Below are 22639 nucleotides of genomic sequence, written 5' to 3'. Positions count from 1 at the left end.
ACACTACTCCTCCCACCAGGAACTAACTCCTTACACCAGGGTTCTGACTGAACCCTACTGTGATTGGTGGGGCTGTGTGTGTAAAAAGAGAGAAGACAGTGGATAGTATAAAGACTGGAGGGAAAGTACCTGCACCTGTAAGTGCACAGGACATCACGTGTAACAAAAAAAAACAAAAAAAAAAAAAACAGTTAACCCATAAGTCTCCTTTAGCTGTGCTCCACCTACTGCATACAAGACAGAGCAGCACCTAGTGGGGAAAACACTAACTACAGTGAATACTTTATCCCTATCTGTGTGAACCCGAGGGAGTTACCTTACTCAGGGGCCTGTACCGGGTTACTACAATGGCATTTATTTATATATTTTTTATAACTTCTCTTTCCGACTTGGTTCATGAGGAGAGATGTCTGACAATGATGGCGACAATAATAACATTTTTATAATATAACTTTATTAACCGTTTAATGAGCGGTTCTTCCTTCCCCTTGATGGTCTGGTGAAGGGTTGGTGCCGGGAGATGTTTCGGCACTTTGGCATTTTCTACCTGGAAAAGAAAGTAAACTTGTTACTATATGGTCAGATCTTGTAATATTTCCAGTGTGAGGCTATGGTCACACCTAATAAGAGACCGGCCGTTCCATGACCCAGCCGGGTCACGGAATGACCGGCCTCAGCAAAGATCATCTTTAGAGCCCCTAAGTTCTGATGCTGGATTACCTCAGCCTGCAGAAATACGTAAGTACTGCAGAAATCACGGCGATTGTAGCAACAGCCATGATTTTTGCGGAACTTGTGTAGTGTGAACATAGCCTGTATATGTAAATGATAGTGGAGATAGCGGTGGCCGCAACAGCTAAACCCAGTGGTAGTAGTCACCATTGTCTGCCCCCCCTCCCCCATATATAATATAATAGGTTTTGGAGTGACTATTCTGTGTTCTCTCCCTGCCATTGCTCTACAGGTGTCAATACCATACAACACAATAGCCTCACCTTTTAGGGTTTTTTTCATGTATGATGGATGGGATCCAATAGCGTATGGACAGATGGCTGATCCCTGGGTCCTTACTAGACCTGGTCCTGGTTCTTCTCCCTCAAGGAGATTGTGATGTTTCTCCAGGATATTTTTAAACACAATTGCTAAAGAAAGAAAACAAAAGTATATCCAGATTATAATCCCTGTGATGGTAGAGAGCAGTAATAAGGTTATTACAGTGCACAGTCTGAGGGGACGTCTACTGACCTGACAATAGTGACAGCAGGTCAGTACAATTATGAGGAGAAGCATCAGCGCCGTCCATTCCGCCACTATAAAGATGTCTGTACAGATCTGTAAAAAATATTAATAGTAATATGGTAAAATCTGCATAAAACACCAGAATATAGGAATGTTACATTCAGCGCTTTGTATCAGAGGCTCCGAATGTCGATATCGTATAATATGGAAATTCTATGTGAAATGTTTGGTACCTACCTGACTACAGTCTCCAGTACAGATATTGAGGTACCTAGATGCATCACATCCAGATACTGGTAGATTATTATATAGGAAAATAACATTTTTATACATTTTGATATATTTACATATATTTTTTATAGATTTCCTACCCTGTGCTGCTGGATATGTGTGGGGTAGAGTGTGAGGTAACAGTAATATACAGTACACAGCAGGACTGCAGCTTAGTATAGTATATATCTGCAGGAAGCTGAACAATGTTACCAGATGACGCCGTGTTCTACTAATATGTCGCCACCTGAAGACCAGTACTCAACAAATCATTGGATGTGATCAGATCAGCATTGGCTGTTTTCTAAGTGTAAACCTAAAGACAAGAAGGGGTTAATCCATTGTGGTGATATCATTATAGAAAGGATACAAGTAAGCAAGCAGATGACAAGAATAATACAGGCGGACAGTCTAATGTGGCAGATCTTCTTAGAGATTCCCGGCACCTTGTACAGCAGTATGGTCTGCCACAGGTGATATATGCAGCCACATGCAAAGGCAATGGCAGAGCCGATACCGTGGGGAACAGGATCTGACTAGAAAGCAAGTAGAGATACGGTAGGTTAGTGGAAATGCAGATTCTGACATCAGAACTACAAAGATATACAGGATAAACCACTTATAAGATATATGGAGATAAGTCATGTGATACTACATCTCCTATTCCCCCCAGTGATCATGACCATCAGGGGGCAGATCTGCCGGACCTCAGGGATGAGATATCTACCAGCCCGACCCCATCTAGAGAAGAAGCAATTATAACTTACTGGAAATGCCGCCATCACCATTGTCCCAACACAGGAGCTCCAAGTAACGGCCAGGAGAACCCTCTGCACCGCGGCCTGCCGAGCCCCAAAGGCTTCTGGGTGCAACATCATAAACTTATAGGTTATAATAGACAAAACCAGGGCTGAAAAAGATGAAAAAAACACAATGAATCCTGTAAAGTGACTAATACAATGTAATAGCATCTATGAGGAGGGGACCATTAATAGTGGACCTTCCCCCGGCCATATAATCACATAGAGGACAATGCGTAATAACCTGTTATCCCCCAACAATAAGAACATATTATAATCACTTCTGTGCTATTACTTACTGGCAATAGACGACCCGATGAATCCAATAGTAAACAAGATATTCGCAGGATATTCCTTTCCTGCACCACTGTGATAGAAAGAAGAAACCAATGTTACTATGGGAAATGTACAGAATAATAATCAGCAGATGATAATAATAATAATAATAATAATAGTAATAATAATAATAATAATAATAATAATAATAATAATAATAATGTGTAGAATTCTATAGGGAGGAGAAAATGATGCACTGATGTCACCTCCTGATATATACGGCTATGACAAACACATCTCCTGTCTCCTATAATCACCTATAATCTATTCCCAATCCCGTCCTGATATAAGGGGCTTGTGCTGGTCCATCTTACCTGATGTACATCAGTGCGGGTTTATGACCGATGACGATGGTCACAGTATAGCTGGCTGAGAGCCAGTCCACACACCAAAACACCAAGAGGAGGGGAATGAACCCCAATCCCCTGATCTCCATCATGTATAGACGCAGAGAGCACCAAGAAAGCAGCTAACCGCTCTGTGACAATCCACAGACTGACTGAGCTGCTGACAGCGGAATGTAAGCCCCAGCTATGACATCACAGCTCAGTAATGATGTCACAATACAATCTTTTGTGCTCTGGCTGTGTATCTATGGTTACAGGTGAACCACAACTATTTTCATTGTTGTCTTCACCTTCTCTTTTTCCTTCTACAGAGACGTATGAGGATTTGTTATTTGTGGGACCAATTTCTAATGAAAACTTTCATTTTATTATAACATTTGCCACAAAACTAAAATAAAGTTCTGTGTGGGGTGAAACTGAAAAATCCCATATAAGTTACAGTAATACCAGCTGATCTGTGTCTTCAATACAGAATATGTATGGTGGGCTAACCTTGATATCTATTGAAGCGTTTCATATCGGCGTTCCCGACACTGCAGAGCGGTGAGCTTCAAAAACCCAGTCCCGTTTTTTGACAAAACAGTCCCGACAAGCCCCGCCCCATGACGTTATGCCCCGCCCCCGTAATGGCCCCCAATGCTAACTATAAGTCTAATAGTGCGTTTACACTGGCAGATTTATCTGACAGATTTTGGAAGCCAAAACCAGGAATGGATTTGAAAAAAGGAGAAATCTCAGTCTTTCCTTTATGACCAGTTCCCTGTTTATGTTCCAGGCTTTGGCTTCAAAAATCTGTCAGATACATCTGCCTGTGTAAAGTAAAGTAAAGCTGTCAGTATTGGTTGGAGGCTGTGTATTCCGCTTCCAGCCACTAGATGCCGCTCTCTCCTCCCAGCTACAGGGCCTGGCAGGGACGCTACTCCTGCCTATGGGCTAGAAGACCCTGAGGGTAATGAAGAGATGGTCCTGTGCTGCAGGGAGCAGGTAATGGTGAGGAGCAGGGCCGCCATCAGGGCAGTATTGGCAGTACAGTTGTAAGGGGCCCGGGCCCAAACTAGAATTCAGGGGGCCCGCTGAAGCTCCTTACAACTGTACTGCACACAAGCACACTGCTCCTGCTGTCTGTCAGCCGCTCACTATCAGGAGCAGAGCTGAGAGAAGACACAAGCAGGGCCCCCTCCTCACTCCCCCCGGGCCCCTCCCCAGCCACCTCAGTACCTTCTTCTGGCAGCGTTCTCTGTCGGGACAAGAGGCGGAGGGCCCGGAGCCGGCTGTGTGCAGGAGAGAAGATGAAGACTGCACCTCATGCTGCCCCAGACTTTCCCTGCAGAGAATGTAAGTGTGTGTGTGTGTGAGAGTTGGGGGGTCGTCTGGAGTGTGGGTTAGGCTGACACCATGTGCACACCAGAGATAGTAATGGATGATGCTTGGTTCTTTATAAAGTGAGAGGCTTATGAGGTTGTGCAGCAGCTGAGGTGTATGATGAGGTTCTGCGGCAGCTGAGGTGTATGATGAGGTTCTGCAGCAGCTGAGGTGTATGATGAGGTTCTGCAGCAGCTGAGGTGTAAGATGAGGTTCTGGAACAGCTGAGGTGTATGATGAGGTTCTGCAGCAGCTGAGGTGTATGATGAGGTTCTGCGGCAGCTGAGGTGTATGATGAGGTTGTGCAGCAGCTGCAGGGCTCCAGATGGCGACCAAAATGGTCGCCAATGCGACTGACATTTTGCAAATGGCGCCCAGATTTATTAATCTGGGCGCCATTTGCGACTGGCCCCGGCGGCAGCGCGCTGTCTCTTTAAGATGCGCGGCTGATGCGCGGCTGCCGGGGGTGTCCCGTCCTATCCCCGGCAGCGCGGCGCATCAGTGAGCTGCCTGGGGCCCTGACTTCCGGCACAGGAAGCGCACGTCAGAGACGCTTCCTGTGTCAGAAGTCACAGCACCGGCGTACAGGGAGCTCACTGACGCGCCGCGCTGCCGGGGATAGGACGGGACACCCCCGGCAGCCGCGCATCAGCCGGGGACAGCGTCCGAAGAAGAAGAGGATCGCCGGGGGAGCGGGTTGTCAGGTGAGTTTGTGTGTTTGTTTTTTTTAAATATTGCTTAGCATAGAGGAAAGGGGGTGGGGCATCTATAATGGGGGGAGAAGAGGGGCCATATTCAAGGGGGGGAGAAGGGGTATCTATAAGGGGGGGAGAAGAGGGGGCATCTATAATGGGGCACAGCCGTAGCCAACATGGAGGCCAGTACAGGAGCAGCAGTAGTCAACATGGAGGCAAGGGCAGGCACAGCAGTAGTCAACATGCATGCCAGTTAAGGCCCAGCAGTAGCCAATATGGAGGCCAGTGATGGCCAAGCAGTAGCCAATATGGAAGCCAGTGAAGGCCCAGCAGTAGCCAAGATGGAGGCCAGGGCAGGAATAGCAGTTGTAATGGGGTGACATGAGCAGCAGAAGCAGAGTAATGAGGTCCATGGACAGGCAAGAGGTAGCAGGGCAGCAGGAATGGTTGAATGACCAGTAAAGTCTAGTTCACATATAGGCCATAATAGATGCAGAAAAGGTCCTACATCTTGGTGACAACAGGACCAAATCCTACTCTGTGGTTTCAGGAGCAGGTGTCACAAAGTCCTTATCTATCCATGTTGTGTTCAATTTGATGAAAGTCAGACGCTCCACACTATCACAGGACAATCTGGTTCTCCAGGGACTGACAATATGACCTGCTGCGCTGAAAACTCGCTCGGATGACACACTGCTGGCCGGACAGGAGAGTATGTCCAAAGCAAATTCAGCGAGTTGTGGCCAGACGCCTAATTTTCCTACCTAGTAGTCCCGGGATTTCTGGCACGTTAGGTGGCAACGTAGAGTCCAAAAACACCTGGACTTGCTGTTTGAGGTGTGCCGCCATGTCATGCTGCTGTGCAGGTTCTCCTGTTACCCCAGCCTGTGGCTGCATGAAAGCGTGCATCATTGACATCAGGCTCAGACTGGTGCCGCTGCTCATGCCACCCAAGCTGCTAGAGGAGGATGTGGAGGAGGCAGCGCTGCTGGTGTAGCTCTGGTGGGAATGGCGTGAATGAGAGCGCCGTGTTCCAAAGGCTGCCACTAACTGTGCACCCAGCTCCTCTCTATAATAATTCATTTTTTCCTCCCATTGGGAAGGGTGAATGAATTCACATACCTTGTTGCGATACCGTGGGTCCAGTAGTGTGGCCAGCCAGAACTCGTCCCGTTGGCGAGTCCTTTGCAAGCGTGGGTCAGCCCGAAAGCATATCAACATGCTTAGCCATTTCCACCAGGGACTGGGAAGGAGTCGCCGCCTCCATCTCCACAGCATACTGCCAATGGGTACTGCCTTCATCCTCCTCATAGCCCTGCATATCCTCCTCTGGCCCCCCTCTGGTCTGGCAGGAAGGCTCATCTTCTTCTCCTCCACCCGTCTCCCCTAAGAGTTCCTGTGCGTTCAGGTCCTCTTCCTCCTCCTCAACTTCCTCTCCCTCCTCTTCCGCCAAGCCTTCCTCCAGCGACCCAGGCTGCGACAGTGGCAAGACATCTTCCCCCCTCGCCACTGAGTCGTATCAGCATCAGCTCCAGTACATGAAGCGTGGGTATGATGGCGCTCAGTCCTGTGTCTTGCCCACTGACCAGAAAGGTGGCCTCCTCAAAGGCTCCTCCTCAAACCATTGACAGCACAGTCTGTAAATGGGATGAAGACTTTAGAAAGTGTGTAACTATTAGGTTTAAAACATGTGCCATAGACGGGGCATGCCTCATACCTCCTCGACGCAGTGCAGAGAGAATGTTCCTCCCATTGTCACTCACCACCGTCCCAACTTTAAGATGGCGTGGAGTCAGCCACGAGAGGATTTCTGTCTCGAGCAGGCAGTGCAGCTCTTCCACTGTGTGTCTCCTTTCACCCAGGCAGGCTAGATGCAGCACAGCGTGACACCTCCGTGCTACACCCAGGTGGTACAAGGGAGGAACACTGGCGGTTGAGGAGGTTTTGGACCTACTGGAGGAGGTGGAGGAGGACCATGACACAGGAACCCTGCTGTGACAACGGGGTGGTGTCATCGCCCTTCCCTGGCCAAGTTGCTGGGGGTCCGCCGGCCATATTACATTTACCCACTGAGCAATAATGGACATATACTGCCCTTGCCCGTAATTACAGCTCCAGATGTCTGTGGTTAAATGTACATGTCTGCTCACTGAATTTCTCAGCGAGTCAGCAACCTTTTCGCGAACATAGCTATACATGGCCGGGATAGCTGTGTTGGAAAAGTAATGTCGACTCGGCACCTTCCACCGTGTCAGTTGCCGAGTCGACAACTTTAAACGGCAGAGCCTGGAGCACCAGCAACTTGGCCAGGTGGGTGTCCAGCTTGACTGCTGCGAGATTGCTGGGTGCATATGTCTGCCTCCGGTATAGGGACTCCATGATGCCAGGCTGCCTACTGCTAGCAACACGAGGGCCACCAGCCGAAGAAGGGAGTGAAGCGACACTCCCTTTCACAGAGGAGGTCTGACTCTGTGAAAGGCCCCCCTGACTACTACTGCTTCCTGCTGCTGTTGACCGCGGGTCTGCATGGGCCTGCTGTGACCCACTATCACCCCGTTTCTCCCAGTCGGAAAGGTGGTGGCGCTTCATATGGGCAGCCATGGAGCTGGTGCCAGGATGGCAACTATTGCCTCTTTTAATGCGCCTGTCGCACAGGCGACATGACCACATAGGTATCCTCCAGGTACTTTTAAAAAAACTGCCACACAGACGAGGTGTAGAGTCTAGTACCGACAGGCTGCGAGGATGGGCGGGCGCTGCCGATACTAGGACCTGTAGTGGAGGAGGTTTCCCCAGTGGTCATCTGCTTGTCCCGGCTATGCTTCAGACTGGCGGACGGATTTCCGGTTGACGAATCCGTCGAATAATCCAAATCCTGCTGTGGATCCCATGTAACATCCGATGTTGCATCATCCTGTTCCAGAATGATGCTATCATCCTCATCAGGATCCTGCCCAGCCCTCTCTCATCTACTGCCTACTGCTCTCCTGCCAGGCCTAACATGGGCCTGCTCTGATACCGCCCCCGACACAGCTATGCCCTGCACTTGATGCCAAGTCAGGGTCATGTCCGAGTTACCCACAGATACCTGGCTGTCTCACTACTCATCCTTGTGGACGTCGAAGTGTGAGCCAGCCACTCCAGGACTGTGGAATTAGACATGTGGACACGACCCTGGTGTGAGGAAGCTCAGGCCTGCCACTGGACCCTCTTCCTGCGCTACTTCCTCTTCTGCCCCTTGAGCCAGACTCTCTGCCCTGCCCTCTGCCTGAAACGCTTTGTGAGGTTTCCTGCTGCCGCTGTGCAATGACTTTATATTCAAATTCTGATTGCTACACTTGGTAGATGAGAACAGTATTTTCTGTAATATATAGAACTTGTGTGTGTGTGTGTGTGTGTATATATATATATATATATATATATATATATATATATATATATATATATATATAGGACTTGTAATATATAGGACAAGTATAGAAATTGTCTATATATAGCACTTTTTTAAAGATATAGTGCTATACACCTGCACCAGGTATTTTTGTCTCTCAGGATAAGACGGATGTGATATACACACGATCAATCAGAAGGGTCCAAGTATAGAAATTGTCTATATATATCTATAGCACTTTTTTAAAAAGATATAATGCTATACACCTGCACCAGGTATTTTTGTCTCTCAGGATAAGACGGATGTGATATACACACTATCAATCAGAAGGGTCCAAGTATAGAAATTGTCTATATAAATCTATAGCACTTTTTTTTTTAAAGATATAATGCTATACACCTACACCAGGTATTTTTGTCTCTCAGGATAAGACGGATGTGATATTGTTAGGATTGGGACAGGGAGACACAAGGACAGGTGAGCCCTGAAGCTGGCACCCACCCCGCTGTCCCTACCTTCTTGCCTCAGATGCTCTAAAATAGCAAACGGACAACTAGACGGCAGTCCCTAGGCTGGCTGAGTGAAACACAGAACAATACAAGACAGACAAAACACAATAAGGAGAAGTCAGAAGTCCAAGTCAAATACCAAACGGCCAGCACAGTACAAAATCGTGTCCAAAGGGGTAGTCAAAGGGTTAATAGCAGAAGTCAGGTAACCAGGAATCAAATACAGACTAAAGGCTAGGTCAAGTAACTCTAGGGTGAACCAGGTACTATCGCAGGCGAGGAATGAGAGCTCAGGGCTGATACTTATGGAGCCTGGAGTCCCAGCCCCAGACTTGATTGGGGCTGAGGCTCCAGGTCCTGCTCAGATACAGATATCTAACTGTTGAGTCAGCTGTCAGTCAATAATTAGTGAACACACACAACACCTAAGCTGATCAGCCAGGGGAGTGAAACCCTGGCCTCTGCTACAACACAGAACAGCAGAGCAGAGTTAGTGAAAAACATATGGCTGCTATGGACGCCGAGCCGAACGCCCGGCCCGAATCCTAACAGATATACACACTATCAATCAGAAGGGTCCAAGTATAAAAAATTGTCTATATATATCTATAGCACTTTTTTTTAAAAGATATAATGCTATACACCTGCACCAGGTATTTTTGTCTCTCAGGATAAGACGGATGTGATATACACACTATCAATCAGAAGGGTCCAAGTATAGAAATTGTCTATATATATATATATATATATATATATATATATATATATAGAGCACTTTTTTTTAAAGATATAATGCTATACACTAGGTATTTTTGTCTCTCAGGATAAGACAAGATAATAAGATAATACAATAGGGAAAGCGCTATGTGCAGACACTTCGAGTGTCAATATAGGGTACACCAGGTCAAAACTTGCTCACCTGATCGGGTTGTGTGTGAGCACAACACCAGAACAAAGCATTTAGACCAAATGGTAGCTGCTGCCGTCGGTCAGGATCCAGTCTGGAAAACTCCTCCGGTAACGATAGGAATATGAGGAAAATATGAAAAAAAAGGGACCGCATAAGGCGCTGCTCCACATAAAAAAAAACATAAAGAATTTTAATTCTTTATGTTTTTTTAATGTGGAGCAGCGCCTTATGCGGTCCCTTTTTTCATTTTTTCCTCATCTTTAGGATAAGACAGATGTGATATACACACTATCAGAAGTATAGGACTTGTATATCTGTACTGCACGTTTTGGTTCCGTGCACCCTTTGCCCTATGCCTAATCTATCTATCTTTCGCCCTCTCTATATTCTCTCTCAATCACTAGATGTTTCTCCTCTCCGCTTTCGTAATCTTTCCTTTCCTTTCCCACAATATCTTCTCAGTAGTCTGTAGTCAGAACAGCAGCTTGCTTCCTCTCTCTCTCTCTCTACACACTGCGTGGGGCGGTCATGTGACCGCTCCTCTTAAAGCAATACCGACGTCACACCGTCACACCGATGTGTTCCGGGCATCATGGGAAAACGCTTTTCCCGCCCGAAAACTTTCTGCTTTCTAGAATGGCGGCTGCCATTTTAGAAAGCAAGAAAAAAAAATCGGAGCGGATTTCCAAAAATCCGAATCCGATCGGACTCGGGTTTTTGGAAAAATCCGAACCGGATCCCATACCGGCCGAATCGGTCGATCTCTATTTACCACACACCACTTAATCCAAGGAGAAGTGAGAAGGAGAAGTCCGGGCTTTTTTTTCACATGTGCTGGGGAGGGGGAGGATAGAAGAAACAACATGCTCTTACCTCCCCGACTCCAACACTGGTAGCCGTATACCCCCACCCTGGACCGAGTGGGAACCCGAGTTGTGACGTGTCCACTCAGCCAGTTAGTGGTCATATCAGGGTCCCTCCTTGGCCTCTGACTGCCTGAGCGGACCTGACATGGCACAACTCAAGTCCCCACTCAGATCTGGAAGCGGACGGGGACCCGGGGACTGGATTAGCGGTATGCAGCTACAAACGCTGGAGCCAGGAAGGTGAGACCATGTTATTTCTTTTATCCTCCCTCATTCTGGCACTTGTGGAAAAAAAATGTCTGCCTAGACTTCTCCTTTAAAGAGGACCTGCCACCACCACCATATTTTATCTCTCTGAATGTATAGGATGTATAATTGGTTATTATACAATTTTCTTGGGCCTCCTGCATGTGTGTTAGCAGCCATTGGCTACTCCAGTCTGTTTTTAACCCTTTAAAGGGATACTCCAGCAAAAAGCTTTTTCCTAGTAATTGAAACACATTACAAAGTTGTATAACTTTGTAATATGCTTCAATCACCTATCTGCCTCCCTTCTCTCATTCTTATTTAATGACTGTTGACCCCAGGTTGCTCTGTGAAAGCCATTTTGTGGCAATGACATCATCAAGAGGGAGGCGGATCTAAGCCCTGTTAGGCCAGCCTCCCTTTGTCGGATGACTCAGGTTGCTCAGCTCTGATTGTAAGCCATCTAACAGTTTTACAGTCAGTTAGACATCACAGGAGACAAAGTGCATCATGGGAAACCCCAAACAGGGAATTCCAGCCTCTCTCTTACTTTTGTGTGAACATAGCCTAATAGTGTATCCTGCCCAACAAGACCTTTCTAGTAAAACCCAACTTATTTATGGTAAAGAGACTCTGTGATCTTTTGCCTTACACCGACACAGCACACACCGCAACCTTAGGACACTTCGCTTTTCTGTGGGTGGCAATTCTGATAGTCCGGGAGGGTCATTACACCGTTCTGGCCATCCGGCCACCCCGTAGCACCCCGGTAGGACACTGACCACAGGGGAAAAAGGTACAACTGGCCTTGTAAAATAAAAGCAGGCGTGCCATCACTCCTGTGTGCCTACCCGGCACTGACATCACGATATAACACCTCAAGGTCTGGCTGTATCTCGGCCAACCACACCTCACCATCTAGCAAGTGACCAGCCACTCCTCCCACATAACAACATCACCAGGGGCTCACACCACAGATAAAGTTGCCTTCACTAGATAAGTGACGACAACACATTTTTTATGAGACGTTCAAGTCCAGATCCAGAGCGTGATTGGACCAGCCCTCTGGCATCCAAACCACATAAAGTTGCAGGGAAGGGAGATGAGTGGCAAAGGTAACTGTCCATCACTATTCAGTCTAAACTATCTGCAGCCCAGCACTAAGACTACCAAAAAAAACCAAATGGGTTTGGTGGAAACCTGTCAATCACAACACAGCAAGTACTAGAATAAGACAAAGTTCAGACTGGTGCAAAGGAAACTTACAATTCAGACACTGAATCATGGCCAAAATCAGGGTCTATGTTTACTGGCAGAGGACTAAACTGAGGCCGAAACAGGCACGGACATAAGAGGCAGGTTCTGATGATTTCCTGTTATCAGACAGCAGTGCATTATGGGAGATCAGATGGTAACTGCTCAGTTACAAAGCAGCATGTGTATAAATCACATGACCCTATAGTAAAAAGAATGGTACACTGAGAGCTACACCGAATCCACAGTGTTATGAACTGCTTAACTTTATTACTGCGTCCTTTATCACCCACAACTGTCTCTACCTAAACCATTTCCAAGTACTTTGCAGAGGGAAATATGGTGTCACTGCCATTGATATCCAGCCACCATCATAAGCAGTGGTGCCATGGGGAGGGTATGGGGGCCATGACTCTTTCCCCTTGAGTATCCAAGGATACTTGACTGTGTTTATCAGCCATTGGCACCAGAGTATTGTTGTTCAGAAGCTGTAACCGTAGCAGTTTCCTTAGAACAATGCTCTGTAATCTTATTATTATTATTATAATAAAGAGTAATCCTAGTTCTATAGAGATCAACACCGGTCAATGGCTGTAATAAGGTTGTAACGTCTAGTAAACTGTGCGAAGAGCACTGGGAAGTTGTCCGTGAAATCACGGTTACCACACACTATTTCACAAAGAAATGCTAACATATTTAAAGAGGTCCCCTCTAAAGCAATCCCTGGGGTGTAGCTGTGTAACGTATTGTGGCTCTCCCCATATGGGGCTCACAAATCATTGACAGGTCCAGATACTATTGGGCACTAACAGTACCAGAGATATCATAGTGTTACTAAAATTTGTCACCAAAAATGCCATAACTTGAAAGTAGTTCTAGATTATAGGAAAGAGGCCCCCCAAAAAGGCAGACTCTTTAATATTTTAACCATATAACTTCCCCTACCCACTGACTAATAGAAACAGATCGCTGAGAGACCAGCCAAACTATAACATTGCCGGCTGCCGGTTAAAGCACTCAATGCAGTGAAATCCTAGGTGCATTGCTCCATGAATATGCTGTCTGTGGATGAATACTTGGTCTTGGTTTCTCCCTTGTCATTACATTGACTTAAAGGGCCACTTAATATGGTGGCTTTGGTGGTTTCCTTCCCGGAGGGATATCTGGCTAGTCCTGTGTTTTGAGACTCCTAAATGAGGCTCCACAGGCTCTTCTTTTCCATAGTCACTGACTAATAGGACCTTTGATATTAAAGTCCTTGCATGATCTCCTTAGCCTTGCCTAATATCCTGTCCTGACAACCACAGAGGAAGCTTCCCACAAACAGCAGAAATAAAACCTGACAGGTTTTATAGCTGTGAATGTGCATATTATCTATGTAGGGTGGGCTTTATATATTTAAACTTCATACCCCCCTATAGTACAAAGGAGCTTGAAAGAATCACCTCTGCTCTGGAGAACTCAGCATGTCCGTGTATTACATGGTCACCAATTCAAATGGACACAATATAATAAGACAGCTTCCTCTAATAGATAGGTTAAAAAGCCAGACCCTATAACTGACCGCCTGGGAGACTTCATTCTAGAAAGGCTATGCTCGGGTTGTGCCATTCCTCAAATAGACTTCCATTGTTTAGATACCTAGGGGGACATTTACTATCTTTTCGGCCCTGGCGTACACCAGTCTCCCTGGCATACACCTGTCATATCCCTTGCTCGCTTGATGGGCGGACGGGGGCGTGGCAAGGTGGGGAGGAGGCGCCTCTTAGTAAATCTGGCCAGGAAAAGGGGTGGGGCGTAGGTTGGTACGCCAGTCTTCATAAATGTTCCCCCTAATGTTAATGGATACCATTAACTAATGCAGGGGTCTTCTTTTAGTTACTTTACCCTAATATTATATGTTCAGAATATCCTCCCACAGTACAATATGTCCGGTAGATGGGAGGTGTACTGGCTCATAAGGGTCAAGCACAAATCATTTCTCTCCAGCCCTGAATGTATGGCCCAACTACATACATATTGCACAGTCCTATGTGAGATTGTGACAGATCCCGTCCTCTAGCTGAAGCAACACTTCCCCATCTGCAGTTCACAAGATACAGAAAGGTAAGACAGGGGAGACTGGAGAAAGGGTGGTGTATATGGTTACGTTTGGCCTGAGAGCTGATCCTAAGGTAGGTGGTAGTGATGCAGTATGGACTGGATATGATGAGCCTTTGGCCCAACCTGTGGACACTGAAATTCCTAGAGCCTAAAATTCTTCAAATCTGTTTACGAGGAAACTTCAATTTCCTTCTGTATGCACAGTGAGTTTCATGTTTTTTTTTGTTTTTTTTTATGTTCTCAGGTAGGTGGTAAACCTTAATTTAAGGGGTACTAACCTTCCTTGTTTCCCAGTAGATGTCACAGACCTCACTCCACAGCTGTTACAGGATCAGAGACAGCGCAAAACATTGCCTGCTTGGCCAATAAGAAGCCGAGGCAGGACACTGCTGTGACTACTGATTGGCTAAGTGGGCTATGTCTCATGCCTGCCACTGATCCTGAAGGTGCTATGTATTGTGACTGGGGTTCTTTTTTATGTGCCTGGAACTTAAAACCTACCCTCTGCCCTCATTACCTGTAGTAATGACACCTGTTTGACCTTGTTACCTGTATAACAAACACCTGTCCCCACACAATCAATCACACTTCAACCTCTCCACCAAGGCCAAGATCAAAGAGCTGTCTAAGGATGAGAGGGACTTTACTGTAGACCTACACAAGGCTGGGATGGGCTACAGGAGAATAGGTTAGCAGCTTGGTGAAAAGGCAACAATTGTTGGCACAATTATTAGAAAATGGAAGAATTTTTTTTTCATATTCTACCAACATCCCTGTCTACATCCTACATATATAGGAACTCATTGTGTCACAGAAAAAAAAGCCTAATTGTGTGCATGAGACCCGACTAACCCGATGTAACAATGTTTTTGTTTTTTTACCCTAGGAGCTATGTCGTGTGAATGCAATGGCTTCGGTGCTATTATAGTGGGAATCTTCTTTGGGTCGGTTGCAGCAATTGTAGTTATACTCGGGGTTATTTTCCTATTGCACCAACTATTTGTCCTTCCGCACAGAGAAAGAAGAAGCCTGGAAGGTAACTGACATGGTATTACTTATTGCACCATAAACCTATAGAGACCAAAACCAAACGTTTAGCTTTTATTTTAGTTATTAAAGCTTTTTTAATAACTTTGTGTTACGGAGAATACATATATACTGGCACTGAAAGGTGACCTGTCAGAGGCTTTTTTGCTGACTAAAGTATAGGCAGTGTATAATAGGGGCAGCTTTTTACTAGAAATAAGAGGAGATATACTGTGAGGCCAGGTTCACACAATGTATGACACCGGACGTTCTGTAACCCAGCCGTGTCACAGAACGGCCGGTGTCAGTGGAGATCATCCCAGCTGGTACTGCAGTACCGGCCAGATGAACTTCATTTGTGCTGAATTGGGATGCGGGTGCATCCGTGTGTGCCTGCATCCTAATTCACCATAGCACACAATGGAGAATGCGGCCAGAGCCGCACTTTCCATTGTGTGAGCTGTCAATTCTGTGCGGCCTCTATTCAATGAATAGCAGCCGCATAAAACAAGACATGTCAATTTTTCCTGATACACTCCGGCTGGGATTTTATTGACTGCAGTGCAACGTAAATTTTCTATTAATCCTGGCTGTGGTTGCAAATCGGCAACATCGGCCGTGATTAATAGAAAATTTACGTTGTGTGAACTTAGCCTAACTCTGATTTCAACCTGTTGCAAGTTTCATCTGTTATCCAAGTTTGATGCAAGGTCGGAGTCAACAAGAGGGTTGATTTTTTTTTTTTTTTTTTGGAGGTGCTTGTAATATGGAAAATTATTTAGCTTGACTAGATAAATGGTCAAATCATTGGAATATGCAGTACAATGTTTTCAAATTGTAATCTCCAACCCAACAATCTAACCACTTGATAAACCTTAGCGTAGGAGCAAAGAATCATCTGGATACTGAGGATATATTTCTGGACCTTTATTCACACACATAAAACCGAGCAACGCATTTCGGCACTTACCTAGCGCCTTCTTCAGGAGCCTGAGGTATATCAAGTGGTTTGATTGTCGCGTTGGAGATTACTACCATTGGCAAATACATTGTGACAGTTGATATCTGCCTAAGACCACAAGCCAGGCAGCAGACAGGATCCCAATGCTACATGCGATCAATAGTGTTGTGTCTATTCTTTGCACAACATAGCCAGATTAGTCTGACTAACTGACCTACTACACTATATTAGCGCCCCTGTTTGTTTGTGTCTGTCATTCTTTTTCATGTTTCAACATGGAAGATTATCATTATCAAGAGTATCATATCGGAAGTTATGTTTTAGCAAAGACTTCAGAAGAGGAGGATTTAGGGGTAGAGATTTGTGACAGCTTTAAAATCACCAGTGCAGCCAGGTGGTAGGGAAAGCTAATCATATGCTGGGCTATATATAATAGTATGCTGGGCTGTATGTATATATATATATATATATATATATATATATATATATATATATATATTAGTATGCTGGGCTATATATATATAATGGTATACTGGGATGTAGATATATATATATAATGGTATGTTGGGTTGTATATATATGACGGTATGCTGGGCTGTATATATAATGGTATGCTGGGCTGTATATAAATATAATGGTATGCTGGGATGTATATATATATGTGTGTGTATATATATATATATATATATATATATATATATAATGGTATGCTGGGCTGTATATATAATGGTATGCTGGACTGTATATATATATATATATATATATATATATATATATATATATAATGGTATGCTGGTCTGTATATATAATGGTATGCTGGTCTGTATATATATAATGGTATTCTGGTCTGTATATATAATGGTATGCTGGGGTGTAAATATAATGGTATGCTGGGCTGTATATATAATGTTATGCTAGGCTGTATATATAATGATATGCTGGGCTGTATATGTATAATGGTATGTGGAGCTGTATATATATAATGGTATACTGGGCTGTATACAAATATAATGGTATGCTGGCCTGTATATAATGGTATGATGGGCTGTATATAAATATAATGGTATGCTGGGCTGTATACATAATGGTATGCTGGGCTATATATATATAATGGTATACTGGGCTGTATATAAATATGATGGTATGCTGGGCTGTATACATAATGGTATGATGGGCTGTATATAAATATAATGGTATGCTGAGCTGTATATATATAATGGTTATGGTGAGCTGTATATATATAATGGTATGCTGAGCTGTATATATAATGGTATGCTGAGCTGTATATATATATATATATATATATATATATATATATACACTACCTTTCAAAAGTTTGGGGTCACCCAAACAATTTTGTGTTTTCCATGAAAAGTCACACTTCTTCACCACCATACGTTGTGAAATGAATAGAAAATAGAGAAAAGACATTGACAAGGTTAGAAATAATGATTTGTATGTGAAATAACATTGTTCTTACATCACACTTTGCTTTCATCAAAGAATCTTCCTTTTGCAGCAATTCCAGCATTGCACACCTTTGGCATTCTAGCTATTAATCTGTTGGGGTAAGCTGGAGAAATTGCCCCCCACGCTTCTAGAAGCAGCTCCCCCAAGTTGGATTGGTTGGATGGGCACTTCTGGCGTACCATACGGTCCAGCTGCTCCCACAACAGCTCAATGGGGTTCAGATCTGGTGACTGCGCTGGCCACTCCATTACCTATGATAGAATACCAGCTGCCGCTTCTGCTGTAAATAGTTCTTGCACAATTTGGAGGTGTGTTTAGGGTCATTGTCCTGTTGTAGGATGAAATTGGCTCCAATCAAGCGCTGTCCACTGGGTATGGCATGGCGGTGCAGAGTGATAGCCTTCCTTATTCAGAATCCCTTTTACCCTGTACAAATCTCCCACATTACCAGCTCCAAAGCAACCCCAGACCATCACATTACCCCCACCATGCTTAACAGATGGCGTCAGGCATTCTTCCAGCATCTTTTCATTTGTTCTGCGTCTCACAAACGTTCTTCTTTGTGATCCAAACACCTCAAACTTGGATTCCTCCGTCCACAACACTTTTTCCCATTCTTCCTCTGTCCAATGTCTGTGTTCTTTATACCATCTTAATCTTTTTCTTTTATTGGCCAGTCTCAGATATGGCTTTTTCTTTGCCACTCTGCCCTGAAGCCCAAAATCCCGCAGCCGCCTCTTCACTGTAGATGTTGACACTGGTGTTTTGCGGGTACTATTTAATGAAGATGCCAGTTGGGGACCTGTGAGGCGTCTGTTTCTCAAACTAGAGACTCTAATGTGCTTATTTCCTTGCTTAGTTGTGCAACACGGCCTCCCACTTCTTTTTCTACTCTGGTTAGAGTCTGTTTGTGCTGTCCTCTGAAGGGAGTAGTACACACCATTGTAGGAAATCTTCAATTTCTTAGCAATTTCTCGCATGGAATAGCCTTCATTTCTAAGAACAAGAATAGACTGTCGCGTTTCAGATCAAAGTTTTCTTTTTCTGGCCATTTTGAGCGTTTAATTGACCCCACAAATGTGATGCTCCAGAAACACAATCTGCTCAAAGGAAGGTCAGTTTTGTAGCTTCTGTAACGAGCTAGACTGTTTTCAGATGTGTGAACATGATTGCACAAGGGTTTTCTAATCATCAATTAGCCTTCTGAGCCAATGAGCAAACACATTGTACCATTAGAACACTGGAGTGATAGTTGCTCGAAATAGGCCTCTATACACCTATGTAGATATTGCACCAAAAACCAGACATTTGCAGCTAGAATAGTCATTTACCACATTAGCAATGTATAGAGTGTATTTGTTTAAAGTTAGGACTACTTTAAAGTTATCTTCATTGAAAAGTACAGTGCTTTTCCTTCAAAAATAAGGACATTTCAATGTGACCCCAAACTTTTGAATGGTAGTGTATATATATAATGGTATGCTGAGCTGTATATATAATGGTATGCTGAGCTGTATATATAATGGTATGCTGAGCTGTGTATAATGGTATGTTGGGCTGTATATATAATGGTATGCTGGGCTGTATATATATATAATGGTATGCTGGGCTGTATATATATATAATGGTATGCTGGGCTGTATATATATATAATGGTATACTGGGCTGTATATAAATATAATGGTATGCTGGGCTGTATACATAATGGTATGCTGGGCTGTATATATAAAGGTATGCTGGGCTGTATATATAATGTTATGCTGGGCTGTATATATATATAATGGTATACTGGGCTGTATATAAATATAATGGTATGCTGGGCTGTATACATAATGGTATGCTGGGCTGTATATATAATGGTATGCTGGGCTGTATATAAACATAATGTTATGCTGAGCTGTATATATAACGGTTATGGTGAGCTGCATATATATATAATGGTATGCCGGGCTGTATATATAATGGTATGCTGAGCTGTATATATAACGGTTATGGTGAGCTGTATATATATATATATATATATAATGGTATGCTGAGCTGTATATATAATGGTATGCTGAGCTGTATATATAATGGTTATGGTGAGCTGTATATATATATATAATGGTATGCTGGGCTGTATATATAATGGTATGCTGAGCTGTATATATATATAATGGTATACTGGGCTGTATATATATATATATATATATATATATATATATATATATATATATAATTAATGTATGCTGGACTGCATATATAATGGTATGCTGGGCTGTACATATAATGGTATGCTGGGCTATATATATATATATATATATATATATATATATAAAGGTATGCTGGGCTGTATATATATATATATATATATATATATATATATATATATATATATATATATATTTATATATATATATATATGCTGGACTGCATATATAATGGTATGGTGGGCTGTATATATAATGATATGCCGGGCTGTATATATAATGGTATGCTGGGCTGTATAGCTAGAGGTATAACCAGTAGTAAGAGGGAGATAGTGACATCACATCTGGAATACTGTGTCCAATCCTGGAGACCTCACCTAAAAAAGATATCAATAAAATAGGCTACAAAACTGGTGGAGGGTGTGAAGCTGTCTCCATGTTTCCCAGGACTCCCTAGATTTGCATTACACTTCTTCAGCCACCAGTATTCAAATGCCGAAGAATCTCTGCTGAGGATGTAAATCTGTCTAGTCTGGGGAGAAGAAGGGAAAGGAGGGGGCATGACTGAAACCTTGTTAAATACCTAAATAAGGTGTGATAGGTCAGGGCAGGGTTAAAACAAAAAAAGGATGAGCCGCAGGTTTTGGACATTTGATGACTTTAAATGTTTTCTGCTTTAGGATTATCGACTAAGCGTCAAGGCTCAACTACGCATGATCATGGGTTCTCTACAGTGGTAAGTAGTTTAGAAGTTGATGGAACATACCATATAATGCTATGATAAAAACAACAGCTTTATATTCCTAGACTGAGTTAAAGGGCAACTCCAGAAAGAAAATCAGATCTTTCAAACTAACTGTTGTCAGAAAGTGCCAGGGATTTATTATTTACTTCTATTCAAAAATCTCAAGTTTTCCAGTACTCATCAGCTGCTGTATGTCCTTCATATCTATGTCTATGACACACAGCACAGCAGCTGATAAGTACTGGAAGACTTGACATTTTTTTTATAGAAGTAAATTACAAATTTTTGGCCCTTTCTGACATCAGTTGATTTGAAAGATTTATTTATTTATTCATTTATTTTTGCTGGAGTTGCCCTTTAAGGGAGATTGTAAGGCTAAAACTGCTGGACATCCATGATGGAGACCCCTGATTTTAGAAGAGAGGTCACAAGGTGAAATTGTGCTCACTAATTTCACTAAATGGTACATACACCTTGTACCTAGTACCTTGTTATATGGCGTTACAGCAAATGAATTGCTTTTTGGCCATGTGGTTTTTACATGTTACTCCCAAAATACCACAGAAAATTTAGAAATTGAAATTCCCATTTACCTATTTACCTATCAGAACTTTACATTAAAAGACTTTTCTTTCTTTTTCTTTTCAGGGTTACACCTGAAACCATGGACAGTGGTGTATGGTGGGTTCTTTTTTAATTCTAAAACAATCTTTGAATATTATTAGCCACTGGATGCCTTACATTTTCCAGCTTAATTACTTAAAGGGTTATTTTAACTTATAGCACTTGTTGCTTCCTAAATAAATACATGTCTGATCGTGGGTGGGGGAGTTGGCAGTCTCCAGTACCCTCATAGATAATGAATGGATCAGAGGCACAGATGCTCGACTTGCCATTCCAGCTTCTGTATGTCATGCAGGAAGTAACCTATTCTTTCCAGTATAGAGAACAGAAGTGGTTTTCTATGGGGACTTGCTACTACTCTGGACAAGTCCTGACATGGACAGAGATGGCAGCAGAGAGCACTGTGTCAGACTGGAAAGAATACACCACTACCTGCAGGACATACAGCAGCTGTTAAGTATTGGAAGATGTGAGGGGTGTGTTTTTTTAAATTCTTGTTTTTGTTTTTTTAATAAAAGTCATATATACAAATCTGTATAGCTTTCTCAAAACAGTTGATTTTAAAATAATTTCTCTTTCATGAATATAATATATATATATATATATATATATATATATATCCTGCCAAACTATGAATGCAGCTCTAGACGGCTGTCATTGAAAACTATCAGATATTAACATCTAAAAAAAATTTATTTTATTTTATTTTATTTTTTTGTAGAGGACACATTTCGAGAGTCTTGCAATCTCTGTTCCAGCCACCAGATGGCAGAGTTGTCACAATTTTGATTACTGTTTTTTTGCTCTTTTTGCAGTTTATTTTTGTATGCAAATGTTTCCTTTTAATAATATGTTTATCATGATGTTAGTGATCTTTATTTTGTAATTAGGAACGATATGTAATTATTAAAATCATTTAAACACAAGGTTTCAGCTATAATTATTTCTATCTATGGTCACAGCCATGTCTTATGTTCCTATATCCTATCCAGCCCCAGCACATCTGTCAGTCAGCTGATTGTCAGGGCATCCACATATACAGTACAGCTCAGTACATTGGGGGAGATTTATCAAACATGGTGTAAAGTGAAACTGGCTCAGTTATATATTATATTATATATTATAATATTATCTGGCAATGTACGATCTATACCCACAATGCCAGACACGTCCGGTTCTTTACCAGTAGGTGTCGCTAGATGACAGTGATACCTGCTAATGAGATCTCCTACACACCGAGGCTACAGTATGATCCCACTATGTACTAACAACGGACGTTCTTTAGTGAGCGGCCGT

General features: G+C 43.3%; 1 protein-coding gene and 1 long non-coding RNA gene across 4 annotated transcripts in view; one reads left to right on the top strand and one right to left on the bottom strand.

The window, feature by feature from the left end:
- Positions 1-995: 995 nt before the first annotated feature.
- Positions 996-22639, bottom strand: part of LOC138769814 (DNA damage-regulated autophagy modulator protein 1-like) — a 58482-nt gene continuing 36838 nt past the window's right edge. Inside the window, exons 1-7 of one of the 2 annotated variants that reach the window (XM_069948502.1) lie at positions 2960-3080; positions 2609-2676; positions 2277-2419; positions 1880-2045; positions 1477-1532; positions 1246-1332; positions 996-1142 (exon numbers count right to left, since the gene is read on the bottom strand). In XM_069948502.1, the coding sequence (XP_069804603.1) occupies positions 1071-1142; positions 1246-1332; positions 1477-1532; positions 1880-2045; positions 2277-2419; positions 2609-2676; positions 2960-2970 (603 nt within the window). In that variant the 5' untranslated portion in view covers positions 2971-3080 and the 3' untranslated portion in view covers positions 996-1070. Of the gene's footprint in view, positions 1143-1245; positions 1333-1476; positions 1533-1879; positions 2046-2276; positions 2420-2608; positions 2677-2959; positions 3081-22639 lie in introns of those variants that run through there. The other variant, XM_069948503.1, reaches the window with a different exon arrangement.
- Positions 3890-21444, top strand: LOC138770126 (uncharacterized). Of its 2 annotated transcripts, none has more exons than XR_011359402.1 (4): positions 3890-3976; positions 15215-15364; positions 20655-20710; positions 21368-21444. It is a non-coding gene; the product is annotated as an uncharacterized lncRNA (long non-coding RNA). The 2 variants fall into 2 exon arrangements; XR_011359401.1 differs by lacking the exon at positions 3890-3976 and adding an exon at positions 14267-14331.

The sequence above is a fragment of the Dendropsophus ebraccatus genome, chromosome 12 (assembly GCF_027789765.1).
Source record: "Dendropsophus ebraccatus isolate aDenEbr1 chromosome 12, aDenEbr1.pat, whole genome shotgun sequence".
NCBI lineage: Eukaryota > Metazoa > Chordata > Amphibia > Anura > Hylidae > Dendropsophus > Dendropsophus ebraccatus.
Note: the sequence above shows the minus strand (reverse complement) of the source record. Positions and strands in the feature narration are given on the sequence as shown.